The following is an 18950-nucleotide window of genomic DNA, read 5'->3' as shown; positions in this document are numbered from 1 at the left end:
TGTGGAACTGAATAGCATTATAATTACATATATAAAAATTTACACCTATACCATTTTTATTTTGTATGCAAGATGATTAGCGCTTTATTTTCTGCTGAGACCACCTTCATTTCCTAATAAGCTCTTTGTCATTTACTAAAGATGCTCAGATACATGCTAATCCCATCAGGTTTTGTTGAGCAAAGTAAGGGCTTCAGTCTCCAGTACAAAGAATGACAAGTTCTCCAAAGGCTGAGAAATAATTCCTAGGTCTGTGTATTTCATTAAAAAAAGATGAGAAAATACGAAAAATGAGTCCTAGGTGAACTACGTTTTGTGGAAAGCCTTTAATCAAACCAGATTTGTATGTCACTGACTTTCTCCTGAGATATTTTTAAAGGTCTCTGATAATACAAAATTTGAAATTCTAGTTCCTATTAAGTGAAAGTAAGGATTGTATATGTGTGAATAAAGGGATGTGCAAATATTGAATTTTAAATGTTTACGCAAAGTTCTAAATTCTGTTTTGTTCATTCTGTGAATCAGTTTTGGTTTTCCATAAGTTCCAAAGAAAATATTTTTTAAAAGATGCCATCTGCACAGCGTTATTACTCTTGCGTCACAGCGCCCAGCGCAAGCCACCCCTGGCTCAAAGTTTTTTGATCCTCTGAGACAGTGGATAATGCATGAGCCTTCCCTTTATTGCCCAGTTGCACAGTACTTGCTGCCACTACCTCAGCCGGCAGAACCTTCTCGTCAGTTCCTTCTCGGCTATAGTCAGCCAGTGAGTTGAATTACAGGTAAGTATAATTGTCCCTCTCAGAGGACAGAATATGTTCTGGTAAGTACAGTATCTGTCCAAGTGTTTTTAAAGAAGTGTTGTAATTTTTAAAGTGATGTGATTCCACAATGGACTTGCAGCCTTATTTAAACTCAGGAACTTGGCAAAATCAAGGGCACAGTAACATTGTCAATTCATGGTTTTCAAGTCATTCTAGAATGCCCATGGTACTAAAATGTGTCCTGAAGTCCAGCCTTCCTTCAATCAGTGTAACTATCCTCCTGGAGTGTATTGTATGCGATCAGATCTTCTGCCTCTCACCGGAGTAGGAAGAGTTTGCTATCAAAAGGAACCAATTTTGGAACAATGTTTTCATCACATTTCTAGATCACTTTTATTAGAAAGAGACATAACTAGGCAAACAAAAGGAAGTCCTGTAAAGATTCTACCTAATCTATTTTAGGTTTTAACACAGCACCCACCTATCAACCTAGTACCTGAGTGAGCTCCTTGCTGAACCTCTAAGTGCAGGGAGAGGGAGAGGGAGGGGGAGGGGTAATATCCCCAGTGGAACTTCAGCAAGTGATGTAGAGTTGTGTATATATTGCAAAGGGAAAGCTCACTCCAAGAATTAGACAATTTTTATAGTAATAATCATCACCATTGTAAAGGTAAATATGATAATGTATCAAGTAGTATCCCCACCAGTTTGACTATTGCAAGGACCCTCCTCTTTTCCCTAACAATAGAACTATTTCAGTGCACCTACCTACCCATAGGTTATTAGACTCGGCCTCCCCTGCCGTTGTGGATGCTGCAGTTTGAGTCCATAGATGATCAATCCAAAGTGATCTGAATTCTCAGAAAGGGAGACAAGGTAGCTCTTTGCTTAGCAACAGTCTTTGCATTTTGCCCTTGATAGATTAATCATGAAAAGCATATGAATTCTGATTGGCTAGCACACATCAAAGAGGTAGATTAATTTACAGAAAACACATTCAGTCGTTCAAATGAAAGGCCTTTGTTACCCTCTGTTACAGTTCTTCCTGACACTGGCCTTGTCTACACTGAAGATTTTCTGAAATTTTCCTACAATTGCTTCAGCACTGTTGCTGCTCTAGTGTAGACCATCTGCAGGCATTTCACCATCATCTTGTGTAGTCCTATTCTGAGCTGACAGCATGTTAGTAAAAATGCTAATAGCCAGTCTACAGTTCCCACCATTGCTTGCATCTCTGGAGTTGTACCAGTGCTAAAGCAAGAGTGGGAGGATTTTTAAAAAATCTTTGTCAGAGGTAAGGCCACTGAGGTTTTTCTAATGAAAGTAAGGTGATTTTAAGGGGTGAAGGACAAAGTCTCTTATTCTGCATTATGTCTTGCAATGTTTCATGCCTCATGATCCCCCTAAGATTTCTCATTTCTAATTGTTTCAGTATTGTTTACATACCTATTTTGTGGTCTCTGCGTTTCCATTTTAGTGAAGTTTTAAGCACCTTTATTTCCAGTGTCAAAGAAAGCATTCAGGGGGTAAGTAAATCCAAATGCCAAGTTGTAGCCTTTATCTAAAATTGAATTGTGGTTCTGCATTAAACTGTGTCCATAGGGCGTGAGCTCAGCTCCTGTGACACTACAGTTTTCAGATCAATAAGGTGAGTTACCCTTTACAATTCTCTTAGATTGGGAGACTCTTAAGAGCACACAAAGAATGAATACAGTGACCACAAACACAATTACAAGTAAAGAATCTTGTTTGTATAATAAGTTACATGCACATACCCATCTACGCAATCTGAGAGAGCCCAGCAATAGCTAATGCCATATTCATACTCACATCCCCAGAGCTATTACAGAGTCTGGTGGATCTCTCAACGGGTGGTCATGATAGAAGGGTAGTTCCTGCTGAGGTCTTCTCTTGGAGTCTTCCCACCCTCTCCCTACCAGGAAACTGCTTGTTGTTCTGACTATGCCTAACACCTTGTGCATATGCATGGGTGTTCCAACCTCTTTTTATCTATCTGTACTTCCACATCCCATACATTTTGCGGTGCCCCACTTTCCAGAGGTTGTTCTCTTAGTTCCCCTTTTTCCTATTTACATGTAACCCTTCTGCCCATTTGAGTTGGCAGCAACAAGGGCTGGGTTCAGTATTTAGGGGTTCTGTTTTAATAATGCAATGCAAAACCGGCTCGAGCCCCCACCCAGTGACCTGGGACAATTACATACCACCCCGGGGCACATTTAAGAGGCAATACTTTTTCTCTTGCAAGCACTGTTTTAATGTAGCAAAATCATTTTAATAAAAGAGGGAAACAATGCAGCATTATGTTGGGGAAACACCACAAACAGGATTTATAACACAAACCATGAGCAAAAGACCCACCTCCAAGTAAGTCTGGCAGTATCCTTTTCCCGTCAGAGTCTTAAGTCCAACAACCCAAAAGATCATCCCAAAGGTCCAATACCCCAAAAGTCTCTGTCCCTGGTCAGTGCAGCCCCAGAGTTCAAAAGTTTATTTGCAGAGTTTCACACGCCCCAAACCTGGGTGGAAATGGGGGCAGGGAGAAGGAGCACACAGGGTTTTAAGGGGCACTTTATGTGGTCCAAGACCAACTGCCCCACCTCTCCATGGGGTTCTGCTGCAGCCTTCACCACGAGCCGCTCCGCTTTGCCAGCTGCTTAGCAATATATCTTCAGGCTCCCCAACTAGTTAACACAGCACTCAATGATTTCAGCGCTTAGTAATGTTAGCTTTTTAGTGATGTCTGCTTGTAGTAGGAGAGCCCCAGTGCTGGTGCACCATTAGCCCAAACTGAATTCAGCACAGCAGCCTGTAACTAGACTCTTAATGAAATTAAAATTAGCTCTAGTATTCAACAGTGGAGAGAGGAGGAGGTGCAACTGGTGTTTTAGGCCCTCAAAAGGGGCCCACACCATCAGGTACAAATGCCTGTACCCAGCCTCTCTCTATTCACAGGGTTTTGGAACCCATGTCCCTTGTCTAGCGAGTGTATGTAGTTGATGGTGAGTCCTTTGTCATAAAACAGTTCCACTGGCCTTGATTTACATAATCAGGGTAACAACACTTTATTCTTCCTGCCCCAATAACAGAGAAACTGGGGATCCCACAGCAGCCAAAGTGACCATTTGGGCAGCTGTGGGCTCATACTAGCTGGGGTGGGTGTGCCTATGCAAACAAGACCAGCCCCTGAAGTTCTTTTCCACAACTCACCACAATTCACCACCAGATGTCAGCTCATCCTGACTCTGCTTACATACATATTATTGATATTTACATAAACAGGTGCCAGCTCATGCCAAAGCACCAGGCCACTTCACTTGTATATCAGTATAGATTAAAATGATTGTTAATTGTATAAGAATGTATTTGGTGTTTAAACTTCATAAAAACTATTGGATATTACATGCATTGTTTTTAATGTATATGTATCCTGTTATAATGTTTATATTGTATATACCCTGGTCATGAAATAACCCATCAAATGAGAAAGAAGCTGTGTGTAATGCAAAGGAAGAACTTTAGCACTAATTTGTGCACATTTGAAGGCTAGTGGTCATTGTATATGAGTATCAGAGATCAAAGACTCTAAATGCACTCCTGTCTCTCCACCAACCAAAGAAAGAGGCCACATGGGTGGTGACCTTGTCAGCTTGTTTTCTGTGAGAAGAAGCTATAAGTTATGGATTCAGGGAAAGATCCTGCATCTCTAGACTGTTTAGGCTCTTACAGGGAAGGGTACCAGAAACAAAGCAGAGATCCTAAGAGATAATCTGGGTATTCTGAAAAGACTTTTGGGAAATTGTAAGTTTTATATCACTGCCACCATTTGGAATTGTACACTGTGACTCACCTGTACATATATTTTACCTGCTTTAACCTCTCAATAGCTCTCCTTTCCTTTTCTTAGCTAATAAACCTATAGTTCGCTTACTATACAATTGGCTGGCAGTGTTGTCTGTGGTGTGAGATCTAGAATGCAACTTGGCCTGAGTGAGTGACTGGTCTCTTGGGACTGGGAATAACCTGGAATATTTATGATTTTTGGTATAAGAGACTATCACTAAGTCCAATTTGGGTGGCAAGATAGACTGGAGAGTCTAAGGGGACTGTCTGTGGCTCCAAGGTAAGACTGGTACAGTGATCCAGGAGTTCACATTTTGTATTGGCTTGGTGAAATCTAATTATAGAACACATCATCCATTTGGGATGTCTGTCCTGTTTTTCACAGCTTTCCCTGCGGTGGGCACTCATGTTCGTGAGCCACTTCACTCTTTTTCCATATCTGCACTTCCACATCCCATGAATTTTGGGATACCCCGCTTTTCAGAGGTTGTTTATTAATTCCCCTTTTTCATATTAACATTTACATAAACATGTTCCCATGGTAACCTGCAGTCAGAACAAAATTTTCTGTGATGTTACAATCAGGTGTCTTGCGGGATGAACGGATACATTGTGGCTTATTTTCCTGTAATATTACCTATTGGCACACCTTTTACAGTAATCTTACGGTTTTATTGGCATAGGGTCAGTCTTACGTCATCCAGTCACGTCAAGTCTCCTTAAGCTTGAGGCCTAGTTTGGCTAAACTGAAATCTTACAGAACTTAACCTATAGGCCTTGCATTACAGCAGTACTTTACTTATATACCTAATACACACTTGTCACTCCTAAATACTTGTCAGTCTTATACTCCTATAATCCTACCATTTAAATCTAATAATCACACATTGATTACATACGAAATGACGTTGGAGTGAACCATAACAATAGATCATACAATTAAATGAATTAATTAGCTACAAAGCTCAAAATAAAGAGGTTAGAAATATTGCAGTGCATTAATTTTATTTTTAGTTTAATGCAATGATTACCTTTTTGAATGACATTTTAAACTATAAATAAATACTCCTTTTTGATGCATTCCATTCAGTTTTCACAATTTATTGCAAATACTGTAAGGCAAGTGAATAGATGACAAACCATGAATTTTCTTAATTGTCTTGATTTTTGCAGTTGCAAACATGCTTGGACAAGTTTGAAGGAAGTTTGGATTCAAGAAATAAATCCATTTTGGATGGCTTGGAAGCCATTTCTAAGACCTGTAAGCACTTGCTATATTTCTGTTAATAGCAGAGGACATTGTCAAACTGCCGAAGTTAGTGTGTTTTCTCCAAGCTGGGAGATAAGACTAGTGGTGCACTCTCACACCATACAAGATCATGGGTTTGTCTACACCAGTGTTTCTCAAACTGGGGTCGCCGCTTGTGTAGGGAAAGCCCCTGGCAGGCCGGGCTGGTTTGTTTACCTGCCCCGTCCACAGGTCCGGCTGATCGCAGCCCCCACTGGCCGCAGTTCGCCACTGCAGGCCAATGGGAGCTGCTGGAAGTGGCAGCCAGTAAGTCAGTGATGAGCTGCCAAAATCGTAACAACCAATTCCCTCCTCACCCCACGAGGGGGTCATGGCCCACCCCCCCAGGACTCCTGCCCCATCCACCCCCCTTCCCTGTACCCTGACTGCCCCCTGCTGCCCCATCCAATCCCTCCTCTCATTCCTGATGTCCCCCTGGGACCCCTGCCCCATCCAACCACCCCTTCTCTCTGTCCCGACTGCCCCTGGAACCCTTGCCCCTGACTGCCTCCCACCGCCCCATCCAACCCCTGATCTTTCTGACTGCCCCACCAGGACCCTTGCCCCTATTCAATCCCCCTGTTCCCTGCCTTCTGACTGCCCCAACCCCTATCCACCCGCCTCCAACCCCCGAACTCCCCTGCCCTCTCTCCAACACCCCCTCCCTGCCCCCGTACCGCGCTGCCTGGACGTGGCTGGCGGCGGTACAGTCCGGCTGTGGCCGGAGCTGGGAGCCCAAGGACGTGGGGTCAGGACAGGAGTTGCACGGCTGGAGCCCAGGGACGGGGGAAATGGAGTCAGAGGGCCACGGCCGGAGCCCGGGGACGCGGGGCTGGGGCAGGAGTCGCGTGGCCGGAGCCGGGCAGCCAGGGATGCAGGGACACGGCTGGAGCCGGGCAGCCGGGGCCGGGCAGGGCCACGGTCAGAGACCAGCCGGGGCACACGGCCCTCCTTGTTCTCTCTACCCCTACCTCAGCTCCGTCTTCCTGGGCCTGAGCGGGAAGCCTGCTTGCTTCTCAGCCCTCCCAGGCTTCCCATGCGAACAGCTGATTCGCAGGAAGCAGTGGGGGAGGAGAAGCTGGGTGGAGCATTCATGGGAGGAGGTGGAGGCAGAGTTGAGGTGAGCTGGGGCCGCAGCAGAGAGCGCTTGTTAAATTTAAATGCCCTTTTAGAACCGGTTGTCCCATGTGGGACAACCGGTTCTAAAAGGGCTTCTAAATTTAACAACCGGTTCCAGCACACGATTGCAGTAAGTCCCTCGGCCCACGCCGCTTCCAGCAGCCTCCATTGGCCTGGAGCAGCAAACCGCAGCCATCCATGCACATTGTTTATTGCTGTGTCAAGCAGAGTTCTGAAATGTTGTTTTTTTCAAGAAACAACCACTATGCACATCTTTGGCTCTGTGTAGATGATGATCGTTATTAGAATACTTGGAGCATTAATGACCCTTATAATTAAGGTTACCTGAACATTACATTCTGAGCACCCATTTTCAGGTTTTCACAACTTTCTCAAACTTTTCATCTACCAGAATTAAAATTTCCAGGCCTAGTCTCTGCTTGAAGTTTTTGGGTTTTTTTAAGTTTGAGGGGGAAATCGTAGTCATTTCTGAGTATGAGACAAATGGAAATATACTTTCCCCATCATAAGAAAAATGTTTACAGTCCTGTTTGAGTACACCTGGCCCTGAGGTGGTTGGAAGTAGAAGGTCGTTATAAGGAAGAGTGCTTTGGAATGTTCCAGAGAAAATTCAGTCCAGTGTGGCTGAGCTCTGTGTCTGTGAAAAGTCCCACTTGGTGATCGTGCAGTAGTTTTTAATGCTAGCAGTGTTTGTAACAAACAACCTGACAGTGTTCCAAAGAGGCCTGTGTTCCACTGGGTGTGCCTGGGAGGGCAGCTTTGCTACATACTAGAAAGTTAAAGTGGAGTAAAGATTTTGCACTGGGTGTAGCATAGCTTTGTAGGAGCCCAGCTTCATTTACTGTGGAGCAAAGAGTGGATTAAGGAAGACAGGGTTCTGAAAGACACTCTCTTCTTCATTATGACCCTCTAAAGGTGAACGAGAGAGAGTCTAATTCTTTCTTTACACAGTGAAGTGCCCATTGGCTTGCACAGCTGGAAAACTGCGGGTTTGATTCTTGTTTACATGAAAATCCTTTTACATTGCTTCGGTAATATCAAGGGGCCCTGAAGGGGCCCTAGTATAAATGAGAATCAGCCCATTGTATCAGCCCAGAAAGCTTGCACTACACTGAAAATTTAATGTTTTCAGTGGCTCCAGCTGCCCATGACATAGGAATGCTCTGTAGGAGCCTTTGCCTCACTCACTGTACCTCTTGTATAGAAATTATTTCCATGCTCTCTGTTTTTCTGGTAGTCCCAGAGTAAAGCCAAGCAGCAGAATATGCTACTCCTAAGGTTTTAGAAAGATTTAAATGATTCATTTACATTATGAAAGTGTACGTCACATGGTGTGCACATTCCATACACAAAGGAAAAACGCAGTCCCAATCCCAAAAGCAAAAGAAAGAGCAAGGGAAAGGGACATGTCATACAAACAAGCAGGGTGAAGACTGGCACAGTCCTCTTAGCTCCTTGTAGTTTAACATAGGAACTAGTTGCCCCATTCTGGTTGATAGTTAATTCTTGACCTAACCCTCTACAGATCCATAATTTCTTTAATATATTGTCATGAACTGGATGAAGCCTTGTTATGGGTTGAGTTAAAACATTGTTCAAACTGATGTGTGTACGAGCTCGTCAGTTAAGTTAGCTGTAAGAGACAGTTAAGGGACCACACTTTAAACAAATACCTACTAGAGTCTGCCCAGAAACTAGCCCTGGGTGGGCCGAGGGTTCCACTAGGTGTTGTGACAGGACGGGTGTGTGAGACACTCAGAGACTGAGATCAGACAAGAACAATGGGAGAAGCAGAGGCAAAAAGAGAGAGAGCCCATCAGTAGCCTATGAATACAGTGTGACCCTGGGAAAAGCGAGAGAGAAAACCTTTGGATCTATGGGCTAAAGACATTAGGGGCTACAAGCTAATCATAGAATCTCAGGGTTGAAAGAGACCTCAGGAGGTATCTAGTCCAACCCCCTGCTCAGAGCAGGACCAACCCCAACTAAATCATCCCAGCCAGGGCTTTGTCAGCCTGACCTTAAAATCCTCTAAGGAAGGAGATACCACCTCCTCCCTAGGGAACCCATTCCAGTGCTTCACCACCCTCCTAGTGAAAAAGTTTTTCCTAATATCCAACCTAAACCTCCCCCACTGCAACTTGAGACCATTGTTTCTTGTTCTATCATCTGCTACCACTGATAATAGCCTAGCTCCATCCTCTTTGGAACCCCCTTTCAGGTAGTTGAAGGCTGCTATCAAAGCCCCCCTCACCCTTCTCTTCTGCAGACTAAATCACACACACACACACACACACACACACACACACACACACACACACACACTCATCTCTCTCTAGTTTGTCCACATCCTTTCTGTAGTGAGGGACCCAAAACTGGACACATTACTCCAGCTGTGGCCTCACCAGTGCCAAGTAGAGGGGAATAATCACTTCCCTTGATCTGCTGGCAATAGCCCTACTAATACAGCCCAATATGTCATTAGAGTTCTTGGCAGCAAGGGCACACTGCTGACTCATCCAGCTTCTCATCCACTGTAATTCCCAGATGATGTTGAACAAAACTGGCCCCAGGACCGACCCCTGGGGCACTCCGCTTGATACCGGCTGCCAACTAGACATTGAGCCGTTGATCACTACCCGTTGAGCCAACAATCTAACCAGCTTTCTATCCACCTTATAGTCCATTCATCCAATCCATACTTCTTTAACTTGCTGGCAAGAATACTGTGGGAGACCGTATCAAAAGCTTTGCTAAAGTCAAGGTATATCACGTCCACCACTTTCCCCATATCCACAGAGCCAATTATTACATCATAGAAGGCAATCAAGTTGGTCAGGTATGACTTGCTGTCATAAACAGATAGCTAAGGGTTAATGTTCTTTTACCTGTAAAGAGTTAACAAAGGGAACCAAACACCTGACCAGAGGACCAATCAGGAAACAAGACTTTTTCAAATCTGGATGGAGGGAAGTATTGAGTGTGAGTTCTTTGTTCTTTGTCTTGGTTCGGTGACCCTCTCGGCTCTGAGAGTGATTTTTCTATCTCCAGGCTTTCTAATCTTCTGTTTCCAAGTTGTAAGTACAAGGATAGTAAGACAATAGGTTTATATTGTTTTTTTTTGTATTTACATGTGTGTAGTTGCTGGAATGTTTTAAATTGTATTCTTTTTGGATAAGGCTGTTTATTCATTTTTTCTTTTAAGCAATTGACCCTGTACATTGTCACCTTGATATAGAGACCATTTTATGTCTTTTCCTTTCTCTTTATATAAAGCTTTCTTTTTAAGACCTTTTGGATTTTTTTTTAGTGGGGGCTCAAGAGGATTGTGTCTGCAGCTCACCAGGGAATTGGTGGGAGGAAGAAGACGGGGGGAAGAGAGAATCTCTTTGTGTTAGATTTACTAAGCCTGACTTTGCATACCCTCTGGGTGAGGGGAGAGAGAGATTTGATCTCTCGGTACTTGTGCTTCAAGGACTTGAAGCAGGGAGTATCCTAGGGTCCCCAGGGCAGGGAAATCTGGGAGGAGGTAAAGAGGGGGAAGGGAAGTGGGTTATTTCCCTTTGTGCTGAGACTAAGGGCATCTGAGTCTTGGGGTTCCCCAGGGAAGGTTTTGGGGAGACCAGAGTGAGCCAGACACTGGAATTTTTCTGGCTGGTGGCAGCGATATGAGATCCAAGCTGGTAATTAAGTTTGGAGGTTTCATGCTAGCTTCTCATGTTCTGAACTCTAAGGTTCAGATCTGAGTAGGAGAGTTATGACACTTGCCCCTAGTGAATCCATGTTGACTGCTCCTGATCACCTTCCTCTCCTCCAAGTGCTTCAGAATGGATTCCTTGAGGACCTGCTTCCTGATTTTTCTGGGGAGTGAGGTGAGGCTGACCGGTCTGTAGTTCCCTGTGGAGTGTGTTTAGATTAGAAACATTTAGTTCTATATAGAAGAATGGAGTTTTGGTATAAGATTGTATAGGATTTTTCATCTGCACACTTACTTTGCTTTGGCACGTATTAGGCATTAGTAATAGTGTTAAGACTAATTATTGTGGTGTGGGGGAAACTACTTTATGTCCTATATTGGTGACCCAGAAGATTTCAGCTGGCCAGTCACTATGATTGTGTAGCACAGCAAAGCATTTCATTCAACCCCCCGAGGAAGAATCAAGCAGTATTTTATTCATATTTACAAATTAAAGAGTAAATGCAGTTTTTATTAATTTCCTTGTTTAGTGCAAGAGACTGCTCAGTCCCATTATGAATCAGTGCTGAATGCTCTAACAGACAAAAGCCAAACTGAGCAGATATTACTGGAGATGGAGAGGAGACTTGCAGCTGTAAGTTCAGAAATTCATCTGTTGTGCTGAATCTATGTCCTGAATTTCTCCCATTTCTTAAAAAATACTAATGAAATATTAGATTATGCCTTCCTATGATAGGTTATGAAGATGAAAGTTACCACTCTAATGGAGGAAAATAGGTATATTAAAATGCTAATTCTAGGCTAACTCTGCCATCTAGTAATTGCGCATTACGCTGCCCTGCAGGGATCCAAACCGAGGTGTTGATCATGATCTTTTGTTCGCCAGGATAGCAGGTTCCAGTCCCAGTGCTGTCAGTGTGGTGGTGGCCCCATTTCCCAATGCTATGGGAGCTGTGCTCTGGATGGGCCTGGCTTCTGGCAGCTTGGAGAATGCTGGTGCAGTATGTCTCCGATAAAGAGGGATGGGCATGCTTCTCGTGGAAAGTCAGGTCAAACAGGGCCTCAGGGAGAGAACAAGGGACTTAGAGGGAGCAAAATATGACTTGTCATACAGGTGCAAGATTGAAATTTCAGACTTCAAGCTGCCTAGATGGAGCTGGATTCCCAGAAGGGCCCCACAGTGTATGTTTGTGGCAAACAATAAGCCACAGGAGGAAGTGGTAGGTTGTCTTCATGAAGATAGGGAGACACCACCATGAATTAGAAATTCACACCACCCAAAGAAATGTTATCACCATATTGCTTTTTGAAAACATGGCTCTGCACAGAAACATCCCAACTGCTGATACTTGGGTTGATATGAAAGCTAAGTGGACCATCTAAGATTTAATACTAAAGGGGTTTTGGTTTGAATGTTACTGTTGGAGTTTTTAGTGTTTGTTGCCTAATAGTTCTACTCTGCTGACTACTTTCCCCAGAAAGATATGGAGATTTTAGATGTGAAATCCAACTTGCAGTTACTGAAGGAGAGTCTGGAACTACTAACATCTCAGCAGAATAAGCAACATCAGAAGCTATGTGAACAGTTAAATCACCTACCGTTTCCCAACATCTTAGCTGAACTGCAGACATTCATTTCCACTTCCAGATTTCCCAGCTGCATAAAGGATAACGCATCCCAGACCTCTCCAGATATATTACAGGACCTCTATCTCACCAGTCAGGAAAAAACATGCTGTCAGTGCTATCAGACCATGAGGGTTTGCAGAACGAGTTCCTTTCAGACTCAGCTGCACACCATGACAATGGCAAATAGACATGGAAATTCCCATATGAGGAATCACATAGCTAAAGATGATGCAAACAGGACTGATTTAAACACAGTTGCTGGAAGGGAGGTCAATCTCACTACTACAGCTTTACAAGGCAAAGAAAACATGAATATACAAGAGATGAAGTCTGGTTTAGAAAAGCAACCCTCTGCTAACAATCCACCTTGTGCCTGCTGCTCCAACACTGACGTTTTTGGGGATAGTCATGAGAAACATCAGCTGCTTACTCAAGAAATACCTCAAGCCACACCATTGAGGATGGTAATCAGGCAAGACTCTAAGGGAATCAAAACTATGACTCCTTCACAACAAAATCAGAGCCAACTTTGCCAACCTCCTGCACAAAACAATATGGCTGGAAGAGACAAAGACTTTGCCACAGACAACATGATGCATATCACAGTTGTAGGAAACAGACTAAAAAAAGAAAAGTCCAAAAAACTCCGCCGGAGTAAATTAACAGTGAGGAAAAGAATGTACGTTGCTAAGAAAAAAGGAGACCTTTCCAAGTGTCCTGACAGTGGTCTGAATCAAAAAATGACCAGCAGGTGGATGGAGTTGGAGGATTCCAGAAAAAATTACTCTCCCACAGATACAGTTACACTTCATTCAGAGAACTCTGGCCCAGGGTCTTCAGCTCCCAGTCACCAAAAGCTAAGCAGGGCCCAACACAGGAAGAAAGAAAACTCCTTGCCAGTGCTCCACTCCCATGAAAACCTGGAACGGCTTGCAGCCAAGAGAAAGGGAATACTGGAAAGTAAGAGGAGAGTGGATATTTGCAATACCAAAGGGACTCTCTGTTTCTGGGATTGCTCTCCCAGGGAGAGTGACATAAAGGGTGAAAAACAGATGAGCTGGTTCACTCTCCCAAACACCATGGCTTCTAATAAGTCGTGTCTTTCTTTCGCCCCTGCCCAGCATAAGAATCCAACATTTTGCTCCTTAGTTTTTGATAGTGATTATTCTGATTGACATTTTCAGTTTGATTTTCCTGATGTATAACAGAAGTGTGGCTGGTTCAATCCGTTTTTTTCCTTTAGTCTGTTGGGTTTTTAATTTCTCAGGTTCTGTCACTCTTTAGACATGGCACATAACTGAGCATGTGGCACCTTGGAGCCCTGTATGGAGGGATAAGGCTTTTTCATACACAAGGCATCCCTCTCTGGAAAGATACAAGATGTACTCAGATCTAAACTACATTGACGTGTCATTGGCAAGCTTTGGGTATTGTAAATGAGAATATATTGCTGTATTCTGTCCAGGGGCAAGGATTCCCATTCACCTGGGAAAGCTGTCATGCTCATTATTATTTTTATATTTTGGTGTCTCCCTGCTCCCTTAGCGGAAATGTCATTGTTCTCTAATTGTTGTCATCTTTGCTTAGCAGAAGAGGCTCTGTGATGCTTGCCTAAATTTCTACTAGCTCGAACCCTGCTAGCAGGCTATGGGGCACAGAAACACAGCTGAGTCTGTTGTTACTATATCTGGAAGTGGAATCTATTTAAAACTTTTTAAGACATGTCTGTGGCCTAGGACTTTCATTCCAGTTTTTCGTTCTTTCTCTTTAGAGTGGTTCAGATGGCTAAGGACTGAATCCTGGTCCCACTGAAATGAATGGGAATTCTTATGATTGACTTCACACAATTAAGATTAGCCCCAGGTCTTTTGCCCTATTCTGGGTAAATGTACCTTTTGTGTGAAAAAAAAACCCTAATATCTTGTTGCATTCACCAAATACAGCATTTCTTCTCCTTCCGGGCTTATTTCTCTGGTCACTTTCTTCAATTTCAGTCTCTTTTTTTCTCATCTGCATCTCTTAGCTAATCAGGAACTTGGTCTTGTGTGTTTCTAGTGTATTAGGGCCTCAAAGAAAAGCCTAGAAAGGTGGCACTCATAAAACAAGATGCCCAGAAAGACCCTTGGTTCTGTCTGTTTTTGTTTAAAAGACTGAAGTATTTCTGGTTAACAGTGGTTTCAAATTCATAGGTTTTAAGGTCAGAAGGGACCATTAGAATCACCAGTTCTGAGCTCCAGCATGACACAGGCCATAGAACTCCACCCGGGGAATCCTGCCTCCAGCTCCTAGTGTGATGGGACTCCTCCAGCAGCTCCTTTAGAAAGGCATCCAGCCTCAAGTTTAAGTTTTGATCACTTCAAATAATTTTATTCTATCTGATTTCAGAATCAGGTCTGCTCTGACAAATGAAACACTTCAATATGTAAGGAAGAGATCTGCTGTCATGAATATAAATGGCCTCATTTTGTCATTCCAAAATAAAAAGACCTTGTTTATCTATTACTTGATTATCAAGTCCATTTCTTCATGAATGTCAAATTTCTATGTAATGATTTCAGGGGATAGGCTCTTATGCTTGTATTGCTGTGGGTTAACAGGCAGATGCTGTTTAGCTAGTTTGTCTCCTACAGATGATATAATTGGGATAATTAGTTTTATTCAGCTTGTCTGATATTTAACGAAGAGGGATAACATCATTTTTTTAACTCTGTAATGTCAGATTCTGTGTTAATGCTCTTTGGTGAACATGACAGGTGACATTTTCAATCAGTGTGGCAGCATCGTCTGAGGAACTAACATGTCTCAGACAGTGACAGCAACACAAAAGATTAAGTGAGTCTCCAAGATGTGAGTGCTGTAGTGGGGCGGGAATGCACACCTTGTGGTCATATGCACCGTACATGCGAGGTCACACCGCATGGAGGGCACCATTTTATACAGAAATGAAATGGCAACCTCCACACAACGTGACTTAGCACACACCATATGTGTGAGGGTACCCCTCCAGGGACGGAGTACACATATCCACAGACACCTTTACTACCAAACAGACAGTCGTACTACCATAGGATTCAGTTTACTCTGAGTGAGGCTGACGTGATGGTGGTCAATCTTCACTGCATGGTGCCACTGTGGACACCAAGTGTTAGCATACCAGCTGCACTAAATCAGTTGTCCTTCCCAGTGTAATCCCACAATGCTTCTGCACTCTTCAGGGATGGCTTTGACTCTTAGAGCATTAATTCTATCATCTGTCAAGCTGCAGTCATCTCTGTCCCAACACATTCCTCCTCCAGGTGTGGCAGCATCAGAGGTAGCACTCGGGTCCTCTCAGCTCCATAAGGTACCCCTAACACTCAGATTAAATGGGCCCAAAAAGGACAATAAAATATAACTGCAATAACATGTAGATTAAGACACTTCCTTTCTGCCTCAGGGATTCTCCTGAGAAACACATAGGGATTGCCAGGGCTGTCCACCTGCTGCTGCAGCATCTCCACACACCCAAGGTCTGAAAAACAGAAAATAGAAGAGAGTCATTAGCTAACAGACACACTGCAAAGCTCTCCCTCATTCAGTGAGCACGGTCCATCCTGGGCACTGAATGAGGCAGGGGTCCGGTGGGATAAATAGGATGTGATCGTGTTATTCAAAACGGTCTCATATGCACAGGCACAAAGCAGCTGGATTAAGGTGGCACAGGCAAACTTAAAACTGGCATTTCCTAACTTTTGGATGATTAAAGGAACATTAAGGTTGCAGAGTCAATGTGATTTTTCTGGTGCGTGGTGTGGCATTATAATGCAACAAATACCCTGGCCAATACTCAAATGGTATATGCCCTCAGGTGACACCACTGACCTCCCCATGGTGCTCCCCCCCATTTAACATCCCCCTGGAGAAGTGATGCCGTGCTTGGAAGGCCACTGCAGTAGCTGGAGGAAGAAATGAGATTGGAGAAGTTGCTGAGCCATTTTATAAACCCTGTGAGTATCATCAAGGGTGTTTGCTGCATTCCTCAGTGTACTTAGCACTTGCTATGTTCAAATCACAGCTCGACCTTGGCTGCAGCTGGGAGTGCTCAGCACTTCTGCAGATCAGACAGTATGTATGTACGTGGCTCCGCGCGCACCACCGGGCAATGCACTAGTTCAGTCAGAGCTAGCACCAGGGTGTCTCCTGGAGTGGAATTTACACCTCCAATTCAGCAGTGTGATCACTGGATCAGCAGTTACACTTCCCTGTGCCTACCTGATAGATTGGGGACGGCTTGAGAGAGCTACAAGGCCAATTAGCCCATTAGCCCAGAAAGTAGAGCAGGCCCAGGAAGGGACTGTGGGGGGAAGGGGAGGAGAGAGATTGGCAGCTTTCCGAGAGTCAGAGCCAAGAGACCGCTTCTGCCCCGTCTCTTCTCTAGCCACAAAGCACTCAGAGAGCTTGGCAAACACCTTGTGCAACTGATTTACAGCATTTTCCCCATCACCCTTACAGACAGGTGCAGCTCTGTAATGACACATGCGCACAGGCACCGACTCCCTGGAGCACCCACGGGGAAAAAAATAGTGCTCAGCATCCACCGGTGACCCCACAGATCAGCTCCTCCCCCTCCCTCCCAGCGCCTCCTTCCCGCTGCAATCAGCTGTTCAGCGCTGTACAGGAGGCGTCGCTGGCAAGAGGGCGGAGCGATAGCGGGATGTGCTCAGGGGAGGGGGCGTAGCAGGGGGCAGGAAGAGATGGGGTGGGGGTGAGGCCTTGGGGGAAAGGGTGCAGTGGGGGCCAGGCCTGGGGTGGAGCAGGAGTCAAGCACCCCCAAGGAAATTACAAAGTCGGCGCCTGTGCACATATGCCCCTTAGCTCACTCTGCCACGGCCGGGGGGAGGCAGAAGGGATCTTCCCCCTGAGAGAGCTCTCCTGGCTCTGACTCTCAAAAGCCTGCCAGTCTCTCTCCTCCTGCCAGCAGTGGGGGAGGGGGCGGGGGCGGCAACACCCCCTGCCTTGAAGTGGTTTCCATCCAACTAGGGTTTGCAGTTTGATTCAGTGGCTCTCTGCATCCCCATTGTAAAAACTTCCCATGTCACCACCTCCCACTGAGGGCTTCCTTCCTGGGCCTTCTCTGCTTTCTGGGCTAATAGGTTCATTAGCCTTGTATCTGTCCCTAGCTGATCCCAATCTGTCACCTGGGTGCAGCTTTGCATCTTAGGGTTTCTCCGAGTGATTAGCTCATGTTCAGCTGGTTATCTACCATGATCCCTAGGTTGTTTTCAGTGTCACTACTTTCCAGGCTACTGTCCCCCGTTTTGTAAGTGTGACCTGCATTCTTTGTTGTTTGATGTATGACCTTGCATTTCGTTATGTTACAATGAGCCCACATTACCAAGCGAACCAGGTTGGTCTGTGTAACTGGCCTGTCCCCAACAATATTTACCACTCCACCAATGTTAGTGTCATCTGCAAACTTTACCAGCAGTGAATTTTATATTTTCTTCTAGATTATTGATAAAGATTTTGAATAGCACATCGCTGAGAACAGATCCCTCTCGGACCCCACCAGAAATACTCCATTAGATGATGATTCTCCATTTACAATTACTTTTTTGAGCTCTATCAGTTAACCAGTTTTTAACCCATCTTAAATATGCTATACTGATTTTCTGTAGCGCTAATTTCTTAATCAGAATCTCATATGTGACTAAATCCAGTGCCTTGTAGAAGTCTATTATGTCAACACAGTTACCTGTATCAACCAAACTAGTAATCTTGTTTTAAAAAGACTCAGGTTTGTTTAACAAGACCTATTTTCCATAAACAACTGTGTTTATTTGCATTAATTATGCTGCCAAACTTTATTTCTTTACTGAGTGCATCGCATATCAGCCTTTCCATGATTTTGCCCAGGCCCGAGGTTGAGTTAACTGGCCTATAACCTTAATTCTCTGGTCTGGTTGTTCAGTTTCTCTCTTTTTCATCTTGTGCATCTCTTGGCTAGTCAAAAGGGAGATACTTTCACCCCCATTTCCCTTTTCCTCACTTCCCACAGCTCTGTAGCCTTATCCTAACTGCAAACAAAGAAAGGATTGCTGTGGCTAGGAATAAAGTATATAAAACCGTTAAGTTCCAAGTTTGGGGTCCCAATTTCCATGTATTCTCTAAAAGGATTAAAAATTGTTTCACTCTTGTGTTGAGAAGCTGTAAGTGATCTTGACCTGTGGGATGGAACAGCCTCTGAAATCTCTGTAGTAGGAAAGGCCGGGGCTAGCGAAAGATTTGGATTAAAGGAAAGCGTGAGCCGTAACTGGACCAGTCTATAGAGTTCATTCATTTCTCATCGATAACAACAGCAATGCCCTGGTCTTAGCCATTGGTCAATGCGCAGGGATTAAGGGTATGGCTACACCACAAATGAAGGTGTAACTGTAGTGCAGGGAGGCGCAGACTCAATGAACCATAGCGTCAGAAGGGGTCACCATCATCTAGTCCAGAGGTGGGCAAACTCTTTGCCCTGAGGGCCACATCGGGTTTTGGAAATTGTATAGAGGGCTGGTTAGGGGAGGCTGTGCCCTATCCGTCTCCCAGC

The 18950-nt window shown here is 44.3% G+C and overlaps 1 protein-coding gene across 2 annotated transcripts in view; it reads left to right on the top strand.

Annotated features, from left to right (window-relative positions):
* The window catches only part of IHO1 (interactor of HORMAD1 1), a 46822-nt gene extending 31970 nt beyond the window's left edge, over positions 1-14852 (top strand). The window contains exons 4-7 of one of the 2 annotated variants that reach the window (XM_050957393.1): positions 2239-2287; positions 5796-5883; positions 11278-11381; positions 12226-14852. In XM_050957393.1, the coding sequence (XP_050813350.1) occupies positions 2239-2287; positions 5796-5883; positions 11278-11381; positions 12226-13551 (1567 nt within the window). In that variant the 3' untranslated portion in view covers positions 13552-14852. The remainder of the gene's footprint in view (positions 1-2238; positions 2288-5795; positions 5884-11277; positions 11382-12225) is intronic. The other variant, XM_050957394.1, reaches the window with a different exon arrangement.
* The last annotated feature ends 4098 nt before the right edge of the window (positions 14853-18950 follow it).

The sequence above is a fragment of the Gopherus flavomarginatus genome, chromosome 6 (genome assembly GCF_025201925.1).
Source record: "Gopherus flavomarginatus isolate rGopFla2 chromosome 6, rGopFla2.mat.asm, whole genome shotgun sequence".
Taxonomy (NCBI): Eukaryota; Metazoa; Chordata; order Testudines; family Testudinidae; genus Gopherus; species Gopherus flavomarginatus.
The sequence above is the reverse complement of the archived record's forward strand: the minus strand, read 5'-3'. Positions and strand labels throughout refer to the sequence as shown.